General features: G+C 48.6%; 1 protein-coding gene across 1 annotated transcript in view; it reads right to left on the minus strand.

Annotated features, from left to right (window-relative positions):
- Positions 1-1,222: 1,222 nt before the first annotated feature.
- LOC310768149 (hemicentin-1-like) overlaps positions 1,223-23,659 on the minus strand; it is a 52,158-nt gene continuing 29,721 nt past the window's right edge. Inside the window, exons 16-24 of the mRNA XM_083625864.1 lie at positions 21,438-21,698; positions 20,306-20,578; positions 19,874-20,128; positions 14,693-14,965; positions 13,558-13,824; positions 9,875-9,998; positions 8,306-8,358; positions 6,240-6,271; positions 1,223-3,709 (exon numbers count right to left, since the gene is read on the minus strand). Of these exons, the coding sequence (XP_083481990.1) occupies positions 3,587-3,709; positions 6,240-6,271; positions 8,306-8,358; positions 9,875-9,998; positions 13,558-13,824; positions 14,693-14,965; positions 19,874-20,128; positions 20,306-20,578; positions 21,438-21,698 (1,661 nt within the window). The 3' untranslated portion in view covers positions 1,223-3,586. The remainder of the gene's footprint in view (positions 3,710-6,239; positions 6,272-8,305; positions 8,359-9,874; positions 9,999-13,557; positions 13,825-14,692; positions 14,966-19,873; positions 20,129-20,305; positions 20,579-21,437; positions 21,699-23,659) is intronic.

Below are 23,659 nucleotides of genomic sequence, written 5' to 3' on the forward strand. Positions count from 1 at the left end.
TCACTCCCCAGTTTCAGCTGATCAAACTGTTGCTAAAGGCCCAGGAACAAGAAAAGTCTTATTTTTATCCCCTGTCAAGTTATGGGATCCTCATGCTTCCCCCGTAGCTGTCAACTGTCCCTTATTTGGCGGGAAACTCCCTTATCCCAGAGCCGTTTCCCGCTGCTGTCCCGGACTGATGATATCCCGTAGATTTCCCGGGTTTCAATGCTGCCTGGGAGAAAAGGGCTACTACCTCCACCTCCTAGCCACCCCCACTCGCAGGGATAAGACCCATCCCCACAAGGGTCTGCTTACATCGCGTCAGGGCCTCGGTGAGCATCTGTCTGTCTTGGGAGATAAGGGAGGAGCGCGCCTTCGGGGGAGAATGTCAGCTTGTTGGAGAGTCACAGTGCCCGCCACCCAACACACCCAAGAGCCCGTAACTCCCAGGGCGCACCAGGAGTTGCAAAGATGATGTGCACTCGGGGGTGGGGGGCGATCCGCCTACGGGGCGTGACTGTGGTGCCATCTGGGGGCTTCCTTCCCCGAACGAAAAGCGGCCAGCTAGCCCCCCCCATTCCCTGGACTCCAGCGAGACTTTGGGAGCTCTAAGCAGGAGGAGGTAACCGCGTCCGGCCCATCCTGTCGGGCGGCAGGGCTCACCCCCTTCTTTAAAGGGCCAGCGAGGAGAGAACTATCGTTGCTTCAGCCGCCCGAGGCATCCCTTACGATTTTAGCATGCACAGCTAGATATGCAGGGTCTTGCTCGGCACAAGATCTAGGGCAGGCATGCACTGTTATGGGGGAAAGGAAAGGAGCTGGCTGGCTAAAATCCCTTATTTTGGCTGCTGATCCCTTATTTTTTTAGGCCTCTGGTCCCTTATTTTCAAATCTGTAAGTTGACAGCTATGGCTTCCCCCCAGGGCTACCCCAATACATTTTGGCACCTGAGGCGAACCACAAAATGGTGCCCCTTCCGCAGTCAGGGAAGAAGGGTGAGTGAAGATCTACATCAGGAACAAGGTGGGAATAAAGACCTTCATCAGGAACAAGACTAGGCGGAGGAGACTAGCGGCACCTCCTGTTCTCTAAGAGGCCACTGAATTTGGGGTGTGCTGCAGCTGGAGTAGTAACAGCAAATGATACATTCATTGGATCTGTTGCCCCTGGGTATCCTTGCTTCACTTTGCCTCATGGGCAGGCCGGTCCTGCCTCCCCCTCCACAAGGTACACAAAAGTCTTTTCCATTCTCAATTTATTATTATCGTTATTATTAAAAACAAAATTATTCATCATTTTACAACCAGAATGACAGCCCAAATTTCCACAATCATCAGCTTTGCGTTCCATCTCCAAATCTGCACTCTCGCTCAGATCTGAGTGGCCTTCTCTGCTTCTCCTGTCCCGCAGGACACCGAGTAATCATTCCAAAGGCCCGGTGCCAACCGGATGCAAGAGGGAGACAAGCTTTCTTTTGTGGGGGTTCCTTCATTGCAGACGACTGTGCCAGGCCTCCTCAAGATGGGAGAACGACGCATGGGTTAACTGGGGCATGATGAGCCCTGCACTTGTTCCAAACACTGCTCCATTGTCCTTCCGTCCTGAAGCTTAACGTGAATACATGCCGTCTTCCAGCCACACCCAACGATTAGCGAGGCCCAGAGTGTACGAGATGCTATCGCAGCAAAGGCGCACTCTCAGTTGAAGATGACAAACTTTCGGCGTGGGGTGGTGGTGGAGGAAAACGCACACCCAAACAACACGATGAGGGAGCAGAAAGCATGGGATTCCCCTCTCGTTCCTATCAGAGATTTTACGAGGTCTGCCTTTGGCTCAGGCTAACATCAACAGTGCCCGGCATGTCTGCCCCATTAGCTAGAAGCTGGCTAGTTGCGAAACTGGCACGGATGTTTGAAGCAAAACGGACAACTGCTCGCTGTTAAGCGCCCTCCTCCGTTCTTCCTCGCCACACTTCGTTGAATTTTGCAGTTCGCCTGCCTGTTCTGAGACATTTCTTTGCCGCGTGGGAGTTGAGCTAATCTAGAATGCAGACCCTGCTGTCCCTGATTCTACACCTGCAATTAAAATAAATTAATCTCCTGAGACCCCCATCTCCCCCTCCTCTCCTGCTGGCTTGAGGCATTATTATTGTTATAGCCTTATCTCACTGTAGCCCCACAACAATTCTGCAAAGGAGGTTAGTCTGAGGGGTGGTTAACTTGCTCAAGGCTGCTCAGCGAGCGTCACGGTTCTTGCACCTGACCCCAGTGCTTTGCCCACTGGCTCTGCGGTCGCCCAGGGGACACGGGGAGACATTGGATCTCTTCCTCTTCCACAAGTGGTGGCTTCCTAACCCCTATCCAGTGCTCTAAGCCTCCAGACATTTGGCACAGTTCTCTTCGATTTCTAGACACCACGTAGATGGAGAAACATGGAAGGGAATCTATTCAAGACGCCTCAACTCACCCCATGTTCTATAGCAGCCTGATGTGCTTAACCAATCTGCTCTGCAAAAACATCTTCCTCCTTCTATTATAGACTGGATTTGGCGGGTTAATCGTGATAAATGGAGCGGTGGTGGTGGAGAAGGCATAATGACTGGTGGCCTTACCAGGCAGAGGGGAAATAATTATGGCTTTGCCACCACAAATCCCCCCCTCCCACCCACACATCACCTCGAGTTCCATATCCACACATAGGGCACTTTCAAATTCACATGAGCAAAAGAATAGCTGAAGCCAATAGCCAGACTGCAGAGCGAGGGGTGTTGCTGTCTTGTTGAGATGTTGCCAGTTCATTCTGGACAGTAAGAGGGGTCCACGGGGCTGGCCTGACCCCCAAGCAAGTTTTTATGCCTCCTCAAAAAAGAATAAGCTCAGAAGCATCTGGAGTCAGATGGAGGCATCAGGAGCAAAGGTCCTCTCCAGTCCAGGCTGGCCCTGGACACAGCTGCCACACCAGCCTGTTTCCCAGTGCACACTTTCCCGGATATCGAACGCTTTCTTCGCCGGTGCCTGGAATCCAGCTCCCTCAGGGAGGGCTTGTGGTGTCTGGGGTAGGCCTGAGGGAGCAGCAGCCACACCGCTGCCTAGCGACACCACAACCCGAGGGACAGGAGAAAGAAGGGAGGTTTGGCACAGCCAGGAAGCGAAATGATAGCAGGATGGGAAGAGAGAGAGAGTGAAAGGGAAAAGAGGTATCTAAAATGTTTCTCGTTTGTCCCCACACAGATCCGAGGATGAAACGGCCTCCCTCTTGTCATGCATGCCAGCCACGGCAGGGTGGGTGGAAGAAAGGCCTGCTTTCAAACGGTTTGGTTCCATTCCAAACCCTACCCTCAATTACAGAAGGTGGCGGGGCGTGGAGACAAACTTCTGCTTTTTTTGTTTTCAGCTCAGGTTGGTAGAGAACCATTTGAGTGGTGTGTGTGTGTGTGTGTGTGTGTGTGTGTGTGTAAGGGAGGGACCGATAGTCTTATCTTCAGAAGAGGCAACAGTTTTTTTTAAAAAACCCCCAACCAAAATAAAATCCAGGCAAATGAAGCAGAGGTGAGTCATAGGGGATGTTTGCACTGGTGAGCCCATTAGGGGAGATTCATCTCTGATCATTTCTTCTTGATTTCTGAGTATATTATGTTGCTTTCCAAAGGCCGGGCGGCCGCTGGCTGTGGCTGAGGAGGGTGGTTGGCCTTGAAGGCTAGTGTTGAATATTGTATGTCCTCTTCACCCTGCAAGAGACCATCAGAAGGAGTCAGAGGGAGCAAAGGAAGGTTCGAAGGCAGGGCCCTTGCCACAGGTGGGCCTGTGGGGGGAGCAGCCCCTCCTGGGATCTTGAAAGGCCCTTCCCTGAATCTCCAGCTTTCACTGGAATTAAGAAAAGCAAACAGCAGCACACAACAAGGCGCAGGCCTTTTCACTTGCAAGGTTATAAGGAAAAGCATGCAATCGATAATCAATCTGTTACTCAGGAAACATCAAACGTCCAGTGATCCAGCCAGCGAGTGCAAAAGTACCAGGGTAACAGCCAAGAACTAAACTCTTATTTTGATATTTTGAAACACATTTCATTTCATTGGAATTTAACCATCTGCACAATTAAGTTTACTTTTAAGCTTACTAGGTTGTCTAGTTTTTGCTTCTGGCTGTTTTGCTCTGGTCTTCCTCCTCTGCTGGCCAACACTTACAGCTTATCCACACTTAACTTTTCCTCCATGCTTTCCAGGAACGGTCCACACTTTAAAGCTCTGTGTTCAAGCATCCTTTTTTTTTTTTAAAATCCATAGCTTTCTGCACAAGAACCTGCTCTTTAAAGCTGAATTGGAGCAAATGGCAACCCACAGAAAACTTGAATGGCCATTCGTTGCGCTTCAGCTTCAAATAGTTACCGTATTTTTCGCTCTATAAGACGCACCTTTTCCCTTCTAAAAAGTAAGGGAAAATGTGTGTGCGTCTTATGGAGCGAATGCAGGCTGCGCAGCTAAGCCAGAAGCCAGAACAGGGAGAGGGAGCGCTGTGCAGCGCTCCGCCTCGCTGTTTTAGCTTCTGGCTTAGCTGCACAAAGCCTCCTCAGGGCCGTAGGATGAAGGCACCCCGCTGCCCTGTGGAGGCTTCACAGGCTGTCCCAGAAGCCAGAACAGCGAGACGGAGCGCTGCGCAGCACTCCGTCTCACTGTTCTAGCTTCGGGGTTAGCGGCTCAAAGTCTCTGCAGGGCAGTGGGGTGCCTTCATCCTGCTGCCCTCCGGAGGCTTCGCAGGCTGTCCCAGAAGACTCCGCAGGGCACAAGGATGAAGGCTCCATGTGCCCTGCGGAGGCTTCGCGCAAAGCTAGACCAGCTATCCCAGCGGCTATCCCAGAAGCCAGAACAGCAAGAGGCTATCCCAGAAGCCAGATCCCTCTTGCTGTTCTGGCTTCTGGGATTCAGAATTTTTTTTTTTTAATGTTTCCTCCCCTCAAAACTAGGTGCCTCCTATCGTCTGGTGCGTCCTATAGAGTGAAAAATACGGTAGATTTTGCGGGGAAAGCTCCGGGGCAAAAGAAAGGAGCTCTCAGACTTGGAGTTTTAAAGCGTGGACCTGTGCTTGGAAGGAGAAGGGCAAAAGGTAAGTGTGGCTAAGCCTTTAGCCAGCACCACCTGAGCCCCAAGCCCCCTACCCACTGCACATGAGCAGGTCCATTTTAAAAGGTGGCAATTCTACCTGCATGTGATGAGGGAATCACAGATTCGTAGAATCGGAAGGGACCTCAAGGGTCTCGCAATGCAGGAATGTCAGCTAAAGCATCCTTGACAGATGACTATCCAACCTCTGCTCAAAAACCTCCAAGGACGGAGAGTCCACCATCTCCCAGGGGAGGCCGTTCCGAACAGGTGAGGTGGAGGCCAAAAGAAGCTTATAAATCTCCTAGCAACTAGCTCCTAGTTCCCCTTTAGGGAGCCCTCTCCTCCTGCTCTGAGAGAGACACATCTAATTCCCTCGGAGGTGCTAGAAGCGTGGTAAAATTAAACTCTACGTTGACCAGCAGACTGTACAGACTTACCTCACTTACCCTGGAGCAAGCAAGACATCCCCAGGGTAGTTTGGCTGTACGGGCACCAAAGTCCACTCACCTCTCAGGCCAGAATCCTCAATCATTAGGGCTAGGATACCAAGTGACCAGAACACAAGGGTGGGGAGAGGCAGATTGTTTGTTAAGCATGATAATGCTTCTGAAAATCTGGAAGGGGCCTCGGGGGTCGTCCATCCCACGACCTGCTGATGCAAGAAATCCACTACTACAGCATCTATGCTAGGTGGACCCGTGCAGCTTCTGCCTGGAAATCTCTAATGAAGGGCAGTTTGCCACCATCAAGGCAATCCAAACATCTTGTCCCCATCAAGAACTTGAGTCATTGTCACATTGCTACGTTCTGCAGATGAAGCTGCTGTTAGCAGGTCAAAGAGTTGGGGCTGCTTCCTTGTTCCAGGATTGGGAATGGGCTCAGGAAGCCCCCAGACCCCTCTAGGACTGGGCGACATCTGGTTTTCAGCACTGTGATATATCACCAGCTAAACATCGCAATGTACCGATATATCACAATGTCTGAAATAAGGATGGAGCTATGTTGAGGCATTGGCTGGCTTCACGGTTTCCCCCACATTGTGATTTTTGGATAGCACGCACACACACACACACATCATGATTTGCAAGATATTGCCAGGTCAAAAATTATGAAACCAATTATCATGATATGGACTTCAATATCATGATTCCGTCCTTACCGGTGTGGGTTTGGTGTCAGTGACGCCCTGGTCTGAAATGACAGAGACAGGACAGAGAGAGAGTATCAGGGAACTGGCAGGTAAAACAGACAGAGCCTGAACACAAGCCCACGGGAGCCAAGCAGGAGACACTGAAAACCCACAACCCTCTGCCCTTGGACCACAGTGGGGCGGGGACTCCCACTGGATTAGCGGAAGCAGACAGGACAAATGGCGTGAGCTGGATTAGTAATGTGGTAAGCAATGAAGGGGCCTGGCCAGGGTTTCCCCCTTGGTATCAGGAATCTCCTAAAGGGCCGTATTCCTTTAGGGCTGACCTCTTTGACCATGTGCCATCCAGACATTGCTGGGCTCCCAACGGGAGAATCCAACAGGATCGGGGGGCACAGCTTAGCTACCCCCCACTTTTAGGGCTGCATAGAAAGGAGAGGTCCACTGGGTATGCACACTGGGGTATGCACACTGGGTATATCCACTGGGGGGGGGAGGCCTAGCAGGTAAACATTCTCTCTTAAAACCCCAGAAGCCTACACTGAGCCCAGACTGGCAATCCTACAACATGGCGGACATGAGCAACATGTGTTTAGGCATCTGTCTGTCTTGAGAGACAGTGCGCCTCTGGGAGTGACGTCAAAGCGCTGCGTGAGCAGCATCCAAGTGTGCCTAGAGGTTCTGCACTGCCCACATGACAAGACCGCCCTCTTGGCCTCGCTGATGTGGTCCAAAGGAAAGCAGAGCAAGACATTTGGCGCCAGCGAGGCTGCAGGAGTTGTACAACGCCAACCGTTTTAGGGACTCCACTCTGGATTTGTGTAGGGTTTACTCCCGAGTCTGTTCTTCTCCAGAAGATATCCCACAAGGCAGCAGAGGTTTAGGATCAGAGTTTTCCTTCTCCTAAATGGGCTCCTGTCCCAGATGGATGAGCCCCACCTGCCCCTCACTTCCCTCAACAGCACATGCAGGAACTGCCTTCTTGACCATTGGACCCGCTTTTGATATCGTCTGCTCCATCTGCCAGAGTCTGTCTTCGCGTGCAGGGGAAAGTCCCTAGCTCACTGAGCGTGTGAGATCCATTGGCTACCCTCACCTGGTTTAGCCGGCCAGTTGAAGCTGTTTCCAGGGTGTGGTTGCTGTCACCTGCTGACACCTTCTAGGAGCCCCAGGTGAGAGCTGAATGCAGGGTGGGGACCAAAGGTGAACAAGGTAACAGTCCATCAGCTGGACAGGTGGGACAGGAGTGGGGATGTGTGTGTGCGTGTAGACCCTCCCCTCCTCACTCCAGTCTTTCCCCCATCTCACACCCTTCCCCCTTGCTCCAGCCCCACCTGCTGCATCTTCCTACCTGTGCTGAGTCCACCTGAGCACTCCAAGGCCAATGTAGGGAGTAGAGGAAGGGAGCCACCTGCTTCCACCCTCACCCCTCAATTCTTCACTTCCGTTCCTTGCTTCGCACCGAAGCCCAAGCATGATTAAAGAGGCAGGCAAAGAACGGTCTTGGATAGACTTGATTCCAGGAAAATTACGGTGGCGGTGCAGAGGGCAGAGATAGCCGTTCTCTGGAGAGACCAGTCTGGCGAGCCCCATCACCTCCTGCAAGTCCCCTCTTGTGAGCTTTTCCACCACCAGGCTGGCTACAGAGCCACAGCAGGAATCCCAAAAAGACGATGAAGGGTTTTTGTGGGGTGGGCGGAGAGGGCGACAGGGGACAGGAAGATACCCACACTCCACAGAAAACAGCAGCTTCCTTTCCCCTCCCCAGGAGGGGTCAGGGAAGAGATTCCCCCAGCCAGTCTCTTGGAAATGGGAGCTGGAGCAGCTGTGAAGCCCTTTCTCTCCGCTCCCATGAAACGGATTAAGCAGGAGTTTCCCATGATGCATCTGGGTTGGGGATGGAGCGGTCCTACTTGCCCGTGCTTTGGAACAGAAGTGCATGGGAAGTCCATCTACCTTCTTCATGAACTATAAAGGCTCAGCCTAAACGGGGTGATGGTGGCCGGGGAGAGTAACACAGAGCACACAACATGCGTCACACAGACCCCGGCCCAGCCCGTTGGGCTGATACTTACTGCGGCCGGGAGCTGAGGGTATGTTTCCATTAGCTGAGTGTTGTTCCGTCCTCCTAGGTAAACAGCAGACACTGTTTGATCCTATAGCAAGCAGGGGGTCTCTCCCCCAACAACAGAACCAGCACATTACCCCTTGTCCTATACTAGTGACCAGTCACGTGAAATAATAAATCTCATTTGCTTTCTTTGTGCCACATAGTCATCCATCCAATTTTTATCTTGCCCTTGGCCACACCAGTGGTGGTTTCCAAACTTTCTACACTGACGGAACCTTCCCCGTATTGACCTGTTTGCAAAGGGAACCCTCATGTGCCCGCAAAGGAAACCCTGGTAAATTGCAGGGAATTCTGGGACACGTTCTAAAGAGCGCACTCAGTTCACGGGCAACCTCCGGCCCTTCAGATGCTGCTGGACTACATCTCCCATGATTCCCAGCTAACAGGGCCACTAGTCAGGGATGGTGAAAGTTGTAGTCCAACAACATCTACAGAGTTGAAGGGTCCTCAACTGGTCATAAAAGGGCACTGGCAAGGCCTTGGGGGGCCTCGTTGTTTCCCTGTGTGAACTGAGAATAGGGCTAGGGCACATTCCTATGTGGTTACAAGCAAAAACCAGTAGCCACGGGCCAGTCTTGTTTTGTCTTCCATTGCTTATGGCTTCATTGGCAAGTACTGGAGATGATCAGAAGACCCCCCCCCCCCCAGTCTCTCTGTCTTTTAGACACGCCCCCCAACCTTTATACATCTGTTCCGAGTTCAGGAGACGAATTTTCTCCTCCCGTGAACACCGTCAGTATTTGAAATTTTGGCACTATCATCATCCTACCCCACCCCTTACGATCTCCCCACTTACATATGTATTTGACTTTTCAGGGTCGCTGATAGCTGAAAGTTTGGCAGGTCCATGCTTAATATTGTTGCCTAAACATGTCATAAACAATGCCTAAGACTTAAAACTTTTTTAAAAGGGTCCATCCAATCATAATTCCCCATTCGCTCCATATGTGTGTTTTAAACTTTTTGAATGCTTTTAGTGGTTTCACTGTATGATTTTATGCTTTTATTGCTGTACACCGCTTTGATAAATTTGTTATATTGCAGCAGTATACACATATTTGTTATAATAAATAAACTGATTTATAAATCAATAAATAAAATGTGTGTGCTTTTGGAGTCACCAGATTCAACAGAGGGCAGGCCTTCTGTGTCTTTTGACAGGCTATACAGAAGCGAGAAATTTCAGCCGCTGCAACTTATTCAAGTTCTTTCCAAGTGTCACAGTGGGAGCAGAAGTTTCTTCCCCTGTCCCATCTTAAATCTGGCAACCCGGGTTAGTGTCTGTGCTTTGGCTGGGAGGCATGAGCAGCAGGACACACTTGGCTCCGACCCAGGCTGGAGAGACAGGAAAGAAACGCGCACCCCTGAGACAGCCTCAAACCCCGAGCGTGAGCAGAGAGACCAATCAAACCAGGTAAATAGAGCAGGAAGGTCCTGGAGAAGCTGGGAGATGGCAAATTCAGATGGGCAAATGGGGAACCCCAATCCAAGATGAACGAGATGGCAGACTTACCCCAAGGCAGTCTTGGTGAACAGGAAATAGCCCAGACCTCCAATGAGTGCTACTCCAAGCACACAACCTATGACAATTCCAGCAATTTGTCCTGAACTGAGACCCGAACCTGATGGAGTTGATTCTGGAAGAGGGGAACAAGAGGAATCGTGAACTTTGGAAAGTACAGTATACACTAGTGGCCAAAATTATGGAAACCTTTTGGGAAAAGTGTATTTCCGAGATGAGATGTCTCATAACACCATTTTTTTTTTGGGGGGGGAGAGTAAGACCATAAAATTATATATCAATGGAAAGATAATTTAATGAAGAGTGTAATGCAACAAAGTTTGTTCAATTATCTGTATTCTATCAAAAGTTATAGCCAAATAACCGGAAAAAGGAAGCACAACATGCTTAGGTTGATATGCAGAAGCCCCCCCCCCCCCCCCCCGCAAAGAAAACCAACTCTATGACTGTAATGCCCCTTTCCCTTTACTAAATCAGTCTTTTGGAACCTGTAATGGTTATAGGGGTTGCTCGTGCGTAAGTTGCCGCCACTCCTGGCTAGGTTGCCTGGTTAAACCTTTTCTGTCTGGACAGCCCTTCACTTCGTGGCTGTTTCAGTCGCTAGCAGAATCCGTCAGTGGGCATTTCTTGAACCTCTTCCAGCATAGAAGTTCTTTGACGCCTAGTCTCCTCCTACTCTCCCTGCGCGGAAGTCTTCTGCGCAGGGTGGGTGTGGGCAGCGGAGGACCCATGCTCTCCCCGCTGGTCTCCGGCGAGGAGTCCTGGAGCCCCCTTGCCGATTCCCCCATCTGCCCCCCTTTCTCCCTGGTGTCACGCTGATTTTCTTCCCCAGCCGATGAGCTGCCTCTCTCCCTGCTGGGCCCTTCTCCAGCATCGCTTGGGAGCCTTGCCTCCGCCTCTGGCTCCGATGGCAGTTCCCTGACAGAACCTCTATCCAAGGTTTCCACCTGTTGATTTATTTTAGCGTCCCTAGCTCCTGTGCCTTCAACGTCACTCTGACAAACAGAAATTCAGACAGTGAACTTTTTAATGGCATGGAGGTAAGTGGTGATGGTGGGGAAAACTTCACCAGCTTGTTTTCTGCATGGTCTGACTACTGTTAACAAAGCAAAGGGGCAGGAGTGAAAAAAGAGGAGGCAACTTTACCCCAGGTTTATGTGTGGTATGGGTGCAGCGAGGCTTCTCAAGCTTTCACTTCATATCCCCTTTCCCCGCAAACGCTGGCCTTAGGATTAATTTTAAAATAAATTCTACAACACTTTTCATTTGCTGTAATAGCAAAATGGTTCACAACCCAGAAACCTTATGGGATTCAACAAAACCAGAAAAATCAGCCAAGTACTAGAGGTCAGGCAAGGCCAGTGCAAAGAGACAGATCTTTAACGGCTGGCAAAAGCAGCCAGGCTGGCCTAATAGGGAGAGTGAGCAGTCCACACGGTAGGAGCCACAACAGAAAAGGTCCTGTCGACTCTTATGAATGCAACCTTCATAAAGGTCTGATATGGTTAGGGGGTTCCCATCTTTAGGCCATAGTGACATGGGCAGCCTATTCGGGAGGAGGAAGTCCTGCAAATATCCTCATCCCAAGCTCTATAGGGCTTTGTAAATTGAAACTAACAGTGCAGTCCCTAACCATATCTACTCAGAGGTTATTCAAGTTGGTGATGGCTACCTCCTCCCTAGCCCGGCTGCTGCTCTCCTACCAGGAGCTAAGTCATGGTTTGTGTGTACCTGGGCTGATGGTTTGTCTTACTCCAAACATACCCAGGGGCTGTAGCCAAGGTTTGCTCTTGGCTTACAGCTTGTGGTTTGCTTGAGGAAGACAAGTCACGAGCCTCGGTTTGGACCATGAGCTGCAACAAACCATGGCTTAGCTCTAGATAGTGTTGAGTAGGGTTGCCATATGTTTGGAATTTCCTGGACATTGCCAAAAAAAGCTCAACAACTCTTGAAATATGGCAACCCTAGTGTTGAGCAACCCACACGCTTGCTCATTAATACTTAGTCATACTTTGGCTTAGCGTTCCGTGTGAAACACACTACGGTCAAATGATTTTGGAGCCCTCTGATGCACACTCACAGGAGAAGAAGGGAATCTGTTTCTGGTTCATATTATTCTATGACTATTATTATTATTATTAATAATAATCCGTCCTTCACCCTACAGTCCCAGGGTGGATTACAACAATTTAAAATACAACATTACATACAGATTAAAAACTTACAATTGCTAAAAGCACAATCACAAAAAACCGATTTAATAAAAATAACAATATCTAATAAAAAGCAATATACAGCTGCTTATATTACACTTAGGTTTCCAATCTTTCTGCATCTTAAAGGCCATTTCTTATTTGCTTCAAATTTGCAGCTCTAAGCTGAGAGGTTGTGTCGCATTTTGGTCTGATGCATGTAAGAGGAAGCTGTTGGACTTTTCAAATGCCGAGAACGAAGATGAAAATTAACAAACATCTAAATTTGTTCCTGTAACCAGGGGGTTGGTAGTGAGTCAATATTAACAAATTCACGCCATGCCTACGGATGATGCTAAGCAAACAAATCGGCAAACCAGAACCACCACAAGAAATAGGGTTCTCAGGCTGCAGCACAGAGAGTAGCTCTGTACCTTGCAAACCAGTAGGTCTCTTCACACATCACATGCACAGGGGCAACACAGATACAAAGGGTGTGTGGAGGCTCCATCCCGGATGACCTGTGGCTCCTCCTGTGTGGAAGGACAACTTCTGGAGCAGGCAGCCCTTTCTACCCATGTGGGCTCCCTAAGGGATTTAGAATGTGGGAAGACCAGGTGTATAAAGCAACATGGGTAGCCCCACAAGAAGAATAAAAAAACCCATGGCTTGCACTTGCTGCACCCCTTCTACAATGCCTAGGCAACCTGTATCATTTTTGTACTTCTTAACAGCTTCTAAACCAATGCCCACACATCTCCAGATCATCATTCCTTCTCCAAAATAAAACATCTCGCTGCATAAAACCCCCAATACTAAAGACGACAGAAATTTGCCACAAAGTTTTTTCCTAGCATTCAGGCGCAAGAATAGATAACAAGGTCTGCCTCTTCTGTTTTTTAACCCTGGCCCTGCGTAATCTGTGCCTTTAAACTGCAGTCGGACACCCAGAAACCCAGCAGGTGAAGCTTTTGCTAGTAAAGAGCTGCAACAATGTGGGGTGGGGAAAACCGAAGCTATTACGTTTTCAGGCTGTAGTTAAAGTTTAATTTTTTTAACACAGTTTATTGTTTGATTATATCTTATCTTGCTTGTCGTGTTTTATTTTGTGACACTGTTAATAGTCCTGCGTGGCCATTTCGCCTAGAAAGGCAGGGTATACGTTTTTTTAAATAATGAAAGGCGCAGGAGCAAGGGAAAGCCTAAACAAGACCTTTGGGTTGGATCCAGACAAAGTTGGTTGCACCTAGTTCCACTGAGATCACGGGGAGTTGTCAGGATGAACTGGTTTCAATGAGATCTTGGTGCAGCTGACTTTAGATACCACCCTTTTCTGCCCGCAAAAAAAGTCAGTTGCGTCCTCCTCTGTTAATTCCACTCGGATTGGCCACATTTCCAAATAATCAGGTCCAGGGGGAGACTGTGGGACATTCAAAATGCTGGTGGGACAAGAGGCAAATGTGGGCTTGTCAAGGGACTCACCCTGCGTTGTCAATTTCACATTGACAGATGCTGAGGCCAGCTTCTCAATGACGCTGTTGTAAGCCTGGCAGGTGTAATTGCCTCCATCTTCCCAGGCTGTTAAGTCTGTGTTGAAGGTGTTCGCCGTCACATTCATATTAGTATGATTGAAAAACCACCGAAACTGGGCTTCGGGTAGGGACTCTGCAGTACACAGCAGAGCCAAACGGGAACCTAGTTTTAGAGTTACGGTTCCTGTTTGGTTCAGCTTAACGTTATTTGGCCCATCTAGAAAGGAAAGCAAGTAGAATCAGGACCAAGGGGTGGAAACAGGGGCGAGGTGCGTTTGTGTCGTCCTGCCCCCCTGTGTGTAAAGGTAAAGGTAAAGGGAACCCTGACCATTAGGTCCAGTTGTGACCGACTCTGGGGTTGCGGCGCTCATCTTGCTTTACTGGCTGAGGGAGCCGGCATACAGCTTCCGGGTCATGTGGCCAGCATGACTAAGCTGCTTCTGGCGAACCAGAGCAGCGCATGGAAACCCCGTTTACCTTCCCGCTGGAGCGGTACCTATTTATCTACTTGCACTTTGAGGTGCTTTCGAACTGCTAGGTTGGCAGGAGCAGGGACCGAGCAACAGGAGCTCACCCCGTCGCGGGGATTCGAACTGCCGACCTTCTGATCGGCAAGTCCTAGGCTCTGTGGTTTAACCCACAGCGCCACCCACGTCCGTACACACACCTGCCTCCGTGTGTGTGCACCACCCCAAAAGGCAGCAAGAGAGCTGGCCAACCCGCTATAGGGCTTAATATGAGAAAGTGTTCACTGGGGTTCAGCTCTCCGAAGGCATTTTCAATGGCTTAGCTTTAGAAGGCAGGCCTTTATTAATAAAGGAGACAGCATCTGCCAGCATTTGCAGAGTACTTTTCCCGCCTCCCCACGAGCTACCTCCACACATTGGGGTTAGGGAATAGGGGGCTCCTAGCCTCCAAGTATGCTTTGAGCGCCAGCACCCCTTATTTCAGAAAGACCAGGGGTGGGGAGATCAAGGGAGAGAGGAAATCCCCATTAGGACTCACAGATGCCCTCCCTGCCAAATGCATGCAGCAACGGCAAGGAGAAAGGAGCCACCAAGCATTTTCAAACCAGGGTTACTTACATGCCAAGCTAATCTTACTGGGGTTGCTTGTGGCATTGCTGACTGGGTTGGTAGCTTTACATGTATACATCCCTTCCTCATCTTTGGAGACAGCAGTTAGAGTGAGGGTTCGGTTCCTGTCGAAAAGCTCAGCCTTATCTGGGACAGGGTTACTGCCCTTGAACCAGGTGACGTTGACATCGAGGCTGTTGGAGGTGTTACACTGCAAGGAGACGTTTGCGTTCTCTGCCACTATGGCTTCTGCAGGCCACAGGACTGGATTGGAGAGGGTTTCTGCACACAAAACAGAAAGAGGGTCATGTTTTGTGGGTCCTCATGGCCCCTAAATCTGGGCAGGGTCTCTTCAAGTGTGGTTATTAGGGAAAGTGAAGCACTTTGTCTCTGGAGTGTGTCAGAAATCCTGTCACTTTTCAAGCAGAATCCTGCTTCTTTTGAAAGCATAGCTCGAGATTGCTATACGAAAGTGTTCAAGGAATTACGTACTGAATTGCCAGGGCTGTGGGTTGTTTTGGGCACCATTGCATTATAGAGAACACACAGAAAGGGTGTGTGTGTGTGTTGGAGGAGATACATTTTGGCAGCATTTCCAGGCAAGACATCTCGAGGAGGAAGCAAGTGAGCTAGAAGCTTCCTGCAGCTGCTCTCCAAAGGCCTCTTCTTAGCAGCAATTTACATGGAATTTGCAAACTGTGATTTAATGAAATTTTGAAATGAGAGTAGTTGAGACAGCGACTGACCTCATGCTTTGAAATTAGCAATTAAGTGGCGCCAGCGACTGCTATAACCCAGAGACATTTTACAAAAACAAGGTGATTTGAATATATATTTTTTTACAACCTCTATGTTGTCGTGGTCACTTTTAAGCCCTATTAGTGCTCAATCTCGGGTGTCCGTCCCTTGCCCATGAAAAGTGGTTGGGCACCAGTTGCTGATGGCGTCACATAATAGGGTGTTGTGGGGTTTTTGTAAAGGGAATGTTAATATGGGGCGTGTGCTGCTAAGTGCTTTAATGAAGTGTCGGGGGAGTTTATGCAATTTGCAGGACCGAGCAGGAAAGCTTTCCCAGGGTTCTTCCATGAGGCTGTGCAGGAGAACATCCTGGGCAATTGCACTGCATGCAGTGATGCTTCAAGGTTCCCGAGGGTCCTGGGGCAAGATGCTCTTAGTTGGGCCCTCTTCCTGAACAGGCACCATTTAACCTGCCCATTGACCATTAGCTTGTCTCCTCTCCTGGACCAAATCGGCACCACCTCTCAGAGAGAGAAAGAGAAGACAAAGCAGTCTAACTCAACCTGGTGCCCTTCCAGATGTTTGGGATTACAAGTACCATCAGCTCCAGCCAGCACTGATGTGTTAGCAGGAGTTGATGGGGGCTGTAATCCAGAACATCTGGAGGTCACCTGCATTGGGGAAGACGGTGACAGGGTGAGCCTACTCCTCTCATTGCTTGCTTGAAGAGAGCAGGAGGCGAGTCAGCAAAGAAGCTGCAGAGGCACCTATGGAGGAGTCCTCCTAACCACTAGGAAGAAGGGCAAGATGTTTATTGGATGGTGTGTGTGTGTGGGGGGGTCACTGCTAGGGAACTGAATGGACAGGGGTGCAGGTCCCTGACACGTATTTGCATGCAATCTGCATATGTTCATTTATATGTAGAGATGCCTCTGGGAAATTAAGATGTTGAGAGGCTGGGGTTTCCTCACCACGACTGCACTTCATAATGCACTCAGCCGTCCTATAAGTAAAGTAAAATAAATAGTTAAAACAGTTTTTTTTTTTTTAAAAAAGGAGTGGAGGAGGAAACGAACAGATGTAAAACACCCCATGGCTCAAGGTCCCCTGGGACACCTCCGGTGGTGCAGCAGGATTTATCAGATTTAGAGACATGCTTTTGATTTTTGTATTAAATCACACGTGTGGGTGCTCTTGTTTAATTGGTTTTCTTGGATTTGGGAATGAATTCAATTAATTAAAAGGAAGCAAAGCGACGCCAGTGAGGAGCAATGGGAACTGAATTTTAGGAGGATAACGAGAAGAATTCCTTCGGAACCCTTTCAGAGAATTCCAAGGATACAGTCCCTGGGAACCACAAGGAGTAAACAGGTTTGAAAGGCAGGTATGTTTATAATGATGAGGGCAGCGCATGAGACAAAGGTGGGGTGGAAGGGTGGTGGTGGGAGAATAAGAGAGATGAGGAACAGACCCCAGATGCACTACACAGAGTTGTTATCACTGAGGGAGGTGATTCAGTCCGCCAGGATATCCCCCAGGGTGATAAACAAAGCACTAAGCTGTATCTCAGTTCAAGGGTTGAGCTTTATTGGCATAATAAGGAAATGCTGAAACTAAGATTAAAGAAAGGCATTTGAGATGCATCGTGCGGAAAGAACCTGGAGGACACAAACACACCTGGAATGTCACATTTTCATAGACAATGGATGCTGGATAGATGAGGGTAAATTACCGGTACAAGTGAAAGAGTGGACTGAGGCAGCACAAAGAAGTGATTTGCAAATTCTACAGAGCAAACAGATGTGAAAGAGCAGGCTTTTGCCTAGCTCATCTGCCAGGAAGCAGCAATGGAGCTGATGACAGTTCACAGTTCTGGGTGGCATGTGACAATGCGACCAAGAGAAACAGCCAGCAACAACTTCAACACCCAATGCATGGTGGGGGTTGGAAGCAGACCTTGATACAGGACTCTCTGAACCTGAGCAGAGCTGTGACACATTAACCTAGTAACCAACCGAAACTTAACAGGAGGCATTCGCACAATCACTTTGCATAAATTAGTTACCCGAGAATCAGAGCTGTGTGTACTCCATGTTTTAAAAACAAACAAACAAACAAACAAACAAATCTACATCTACCTAGGGAATCCCAATTCTGCTCCAAAAAAACCTGAATTCTGTGACATAAAATAAATTATGCAGGTTCAACTTATTTCGCAGATTTGCACAATTTAGTTTTTCATTTGTATTGGTCTGCATAATCTCTTGGTTCATGTTTTCCTGTGTAAGGACAAACCCCAGGCATTGGCAACCATTCTTTTAGTGACCTCCCTGGCTTCTGAAATTTCAGCAACTATCTACCAAACACTCCCAGACATACTGTTGCAGTAGTAAGGGATAGAAACTGTTTTAAAAGCTTTGCAATCTGGCACTTGTAGGGATAACGGTTACTCTTTACAGGAGAACCCCCAACTGGGGATAATCATGGTTGCCATTTCCAAGAAGATGAAATCTCAAATACAATGGTTGCGTATTTGTGTAGGGTTCATGCAAAACCCTGAAAAATTTGTGAATTCGTAACTCCTATACACTGAATGCATGCTTGGAAGGCGCAGAGAAGGATAAAGAATCCCAGTCACACTGGTTTAAAACTGTCAAGTTGGCACTGCCCAAAGGGCAAGGCAACAGTTGCATATGATCTGCCAGCAAACAAACAAAGAATTAAACCTAGCTTAGTCACTGAGCCGGTCTTCTCAAGGGCTTGGATCTTCTTCAGATCCGTTTGCTTCCTGTTACTATTCTGGTACTCCATGCTATTATGCTCTAAAGTGCTTCTTCCCTCCCAACCCGAAACTGCCAGAATCTCAGCACAAACCTCTTTCATATTTGGGGTCCAAGATCTGCACAGAGACCAGGCTAAGCTGCGGCTGATGGCAACCACTCCACATGCTGCAGAGCGACTCTTTCCCAGTTCATCATAGAAGTGGAGAAAGCTTTGGAGTCCACACTAAGACCCTCAGCAATTTTCAAAGTGGTCAATGGAGGGGGCTACTAACATAGAATTCAAATGGTGTTTTTCCATAAACACGCTGCAGAACACCTGAATGAAACTTGCAGACCACGGGTGGTCCACAGACCACAGTTTGGGAACCCCTGGCCTAGAAGTTTGGATAACGCAGATCATTCCAATGCACAATGCAAAGTGAGAGTCCCATCACTAAGCTATGCTAACAGAATCTCATTAACCTTCCAGCGCGGTCTATGTTGCATAAGAAACTTACATGCTAAAGATCTGGAGTGGGAGACAAGTGGCCCTCGGCCAAATTTTGTGGATGTGTGCCTAGAGGAAGAGCAGGAGGCAGGACAGGGGTGGGTGGTGAGCCAATAGAGATTGTGCTAATGGAAGAAGTGTGGAGGGAAGGGGGGGCTTTGAAAGCTCTCAGTTCAGACCTCTGAGCTCAAGCTGTCCCTCCCCCTGCAGCCCGATGGGTGGGGAGGAAGAGAAGAGCAGCCCCAGCTACAAACGGATTAAAGGTAAAGGGACCCCTGACCTTTAGGTTCAGTCGCAGACGACTCTGGGTTTGTGGCGCTCATCTGGCTTTACTGGCCGAGGGAGCCGGCGTTTGTCCGCAGACAGCTTCCGGGTCATGTGGCCAGCATGACTAAGCTGCTTCTGGCAAACCAGAGCAGCACACGGAAACGCCGTTTACCTTCCCGCACTTTGATGTGCTTTCGAACTGCTAGGTTGGCAGGAGCAGGGGCCGAGCAACAGGAGCTCACCCCATCGCGGGGATTCGAACCACGACCTTCTGATCGGCAAGCCCTAGGCTCTGTGGTTTAACCCACCCATGTCCCAACAGATTACTCCTAAGGAAAAGCAACTCAGGCTCCACAGAAGAAAGTTTCCTCACCTCCTAATCTAAATAAGCACGGTACACAAAGGAACATTATATGGGATTCTCTCTCTCCCTACGCCCCCCCGTTCCCAGATGTAGACAGAATATAATATACCCAAGTTAGTACTCTGGGTTATCAAGTTAGGACCACGTGGCATGTTTCAACTATCAAGTTAGCTATGTATGTTATTAAAACGGCGGTGGCGACACCCTACTACCAGTCATTATTCTTGTCATTATTTAACGCTCCATTTTTTGGTATTGTCTGACCATTCGCTGCAGGCATCAGGCAAATTGAGTAGAAAATAAAGGAAGTTCCTGTAAACCAAGTATAATCCAGGCTAACAGCCGCACCCAGCATAGGAAGTTGCAAGCTACAGGCCAGCATGATCCCTCGAGAGACTCACGGAAGTCTTGATGAATATAGACGTTGGAAAGGACAGATGAGGAGACAGTGGGCAGCACGGGGAGCTGCCCCAAAGAGAATGCAGACAAACTGGTGGCGTTTGGTGCCACAGCGGAAAACACCAAGCTGGGTTCCTTGAAGAGATACTTACCATACACCTCAACAAGGAGGCTTGCACTTTTGCTGAGATTAGTCTCAACATTGAAAGCACTGCAGGTATAATCCCCAGTGTCGTTGAGAGACAGATTCGGGATCAACAGCTCAGAGGTGTTCCCAATTATTCCCTCTTTAAAAATCCAAGTGTACTGAGGCGGCGGGTGGGAGTCGGCACTGCAGCTGAGGTTGAGGCTGGATCCCGTACGGTAAGTATTGATTTTGGGGCTGATTACAGGATCATCAGGCCCATCTGGAGCAAACAGAGGAGAATCACAAGTTGGGCATCATGGTGAAGGGCTAAAGAGGTGGCTCAAGGGACTGAAGAATGATATATTCCTCATTCAGTTTTTAGGAGGTACGTACAGGGGAGAGGGAAGCTGGGAGGAGGTGATAGAAGGGATGAACTGAGAATTGGCACCACACTTACAGAACACTGTCAGTTCGAAGGGGGTACTGGTGTTATTGCTGATTCTGTTGACTCCAAGGCAGGTGTAGGAACCTGCATCAGACCGGCTGACCAGGTTTATTGTGAGGTTTTGGTTATCATGACTCAGAGATATATGCCCTCCATCCTCCAGGCTCTGATTCCCTCTGAACCAATAGTAAGAGACCTCGCTGCCAACGGAGGTGCAAGTCAGAATCAGCGACTCGTTCTCAATGGCTTCTGACAGACCCATAATGGTAACGTCAGAAACCTCCGCTGTAAGGAAAGAATAACGAGGAGGCAGAGGGTTATCAAGGAACAAATGGTGAACAGATGCAGGGAAGGGTGTTGCAGGTCTGCCTGCAAGGACTCCCTCTTCCCTTGAAATCTTCCAAGGAGGACAGAAACGTAGTTTAAAAGCCATGCGACTGCTTTCACCAACAGAAGAACAAGAAGGACCTCAAAGATACCAAAGAAGTGCTGAGTGACAGGTGATGAACAAGGCCCTGACTGGGGTCAGATGGACAATTTCCACGGACAAGAGATATTTTTGTTTTATTTTATTTGTGGACAGTCCTAAATAGAAGTTACAGTCAGTGCAAAAAGGCACCAGAGGGAGAGACAGTGAAGCAAGTGGCTGTGAGCACCATTGCTTCGAAGGGAAGCAGTAAGCTGTTGCATCAAGATTCTTATCCAGTTTCAGGAGATGCATCCTAGAGAGGACAGAGTCCTGGGAATAAAATGAACAGAAAACATACAAGAAGTTTGCCAAGGCAGCAAAACACCACCGAAGGTGCATTCCATTGGTGATCTTGATTTGAAGGTCTTCATTGACAGGTGACTGATTAGATTCGAAGAGACACTGTGAGCCATGCAATATCCCGTGGGAGACAAATCAATAACAGAAGGGCACCTGAGCCTGCTGGGTAGGCAGAAAATGACAGAATACCCAAGCATTCATTAGAAAAAAAGGAACAGGAGGCAAAAAGATAGCATTGGGTTTGGCTCCAGGAAGAGTCCCATGGAAGCAGGAAGTGGGACAGGAGAATAAACGACCAGCGTGGCAAAAGAAATGCCAGCGAGTTAGAAGTCACGTTTGTAAGCCATGGATGCGTGTAACCCTGTGGATACTTACCTAGTACCCAGATCTCCCGGCTTGCGGAGGTGGAGCTAGCATTGGTTTCATTGTTGAAAGCCTTGCAGGTGTAATTCCCACTGTGGTGGAACTGCAGATTGTGGATAGAAAGCTGGGAGGCGGACCCTATGTCTGATGTCTCATTGAAACTCCAGGTGTATTGCGCAGCTGGGTTGGAGTCAGCAGTGCAGGAGAGAGTGAGGTTGGAGCCCTCTGCGTAATAGTGCTCACTGGGGCCAATTTCAGGGACATCAGGCCCATCTGGAGTAAATACAGGAGAGTCAGAAGTTGGGGGAAGCCAGTGAGATCCTGGAGGGATCAGGTGCCACCTTTGGCAAAATGCACCGTGAGTCAGAAAGACCGGCACATGCCTGTGTGTTCGGCATGTGAAGTGTGATGTTGTTTTCTTAGTTGGAAGAAAGCTGAATTGCAGATAGAAGCGCTTGTACGGAGACGGCAGAATAGCTGCCTTGGGAGGTTTAGACTGCCCTTTTCCATATCCGGGATACGTTTACTTACTTAGAGCATGCTTACATTTCTCTGGGAATCCTGACAAAAGAATTCTCAGGATTTCCCAAAACTGTGGGGAAATCCTTCGTAGAAGTCATGACTTCCAATTACTGGTTTGTGATCTGGGAATCAATATTACAGACTCTGTTATCAGAGAGAGGAAAGCAGGAAGCAGTGAACCTAAAATGGGAAGTTGAGCAAGCTGGGCAGGATGCGGGCAATAATTTTGTTCACTGCTTTTAAGGTATCTTTGGGAACTTGTTGTGGCTTACTCGTGAGCAATTTATGAAAAGAGGAAAGTATAAGCTCAATTAAATGGAAAAGCTGTGTGTCAAGAACAATACACTATAAAGTGAGGCTGGCCTTTTTTAAAAAAATGCAATTAGCTAAGATTTCTGAAGTTTGCTGGGTGGCTGGCTTTGCTTAAGGACAAGAAGCTTACGAGTGGCAGGTCTTGACTTGGGAGATGGCGCCTGTCGCTTTAATAGCTCCGGGGTAACACAGGAGGCAGCGACATTATTTAACTCTCCCTCATCAAAACTCAAGGAGGAGCAAACTAACATCGTGAAGCCCAATGTGGCCAGATATGCAGCAGTTGCAGTTTGAGCATTCGAAAGGGGAAATAGCTCCTTCTGGTTTCTTAGGTTTTGCCATTAAAACATGTGTCTCTGTGTGAAATCTGAGACAAGGAAGGAGTATTGACTCAGCTAACTTCTGAGCAGCAAGGCTAGACCTTTACATCACACCACGGCCAGCCAATCACCATACAGGAAGTTGCACAATACGTACTGGGAAGGAGCTGTGTGCTAAAACACATGGTATGCCTTTACTAGGCCACAAATCTAGTCCTTGCCATCTGAAGCGAAGGATTCCAGCGGTCCAGAAATGACATCTGCCTCCGATGCTGGACAGCTACTTTGCCGCTGATTAGGCCAGGCAGTTCTATTTATTCATTCATTTATTCTGATTTCTCATTTATATCTCACCTTTTCCTCCAGGGAGCTCAAGGGAGTCTGCTTGGTTCTCCCCTCTGTATTTTATTCTACACCAAGCCGGTGAGGGAGGTTAGGATGAGAGACAGTGGCTGGTTCAAGGTCACCCAGTGAGCTTCATGCCTGAGCGGGAATTTGAACCTTGGGTTCCCAGCTCCTAGCGTAACACTCTAATCATTATGTTACACTGGCTCTGGATTACAGGGGCCACAGATCTTGCTCAATATGATGCAGACCCCTGAACTTCAACTTACTATCTTCGGGGCTGATGCAGTTCTTAAGAGTTGACAGTGCTGTGTGAAATCAAGTTAGATCAAGTAAGGGCCGCTACAATGATCTTCTATCTCTCCTAGAGATTTTGATGGTACTTTCAAAATATTTTATGATATACTGAAGGAGCGTCCCCACCCCCATTCGTTCAACACTGAGGTCCAGCTCAGTGGGCCTTCTGGCGGTTCCCTCACTGCGAGAAGCGAGGTTACAAGGAACCAAGCAGAGGGCCTTCTCAGTAGTGGCACCCGCCCTGTGGAATTCCCTCTCATCAGATGTAAAGGAAATAAACAACTATCAGCCTTTTAGAAAACATCTGAAGGCAGCCCTGTTTAGGGAAGTCTTTAATGTTTGATATTTTATTGCTTTTATTATTATTATTAATAATATTCTGTTGGGAACTGTGGCTGGGGAAACCCAGACAGATGGGTGGGGTAAAAATATATTATT

Source organism: Podarcis filfolensis (assembly GCF_964270895.1).
Source record: "Podarcis filfolensis genome assembly, chromosome: 8".
NCBI classification, from domain to species: Eukaryota; Metazoa; Chordata; class Lepidosauria; order Squamata; family Lacertidae; genus Podarcis; species Podarcis filfolensis.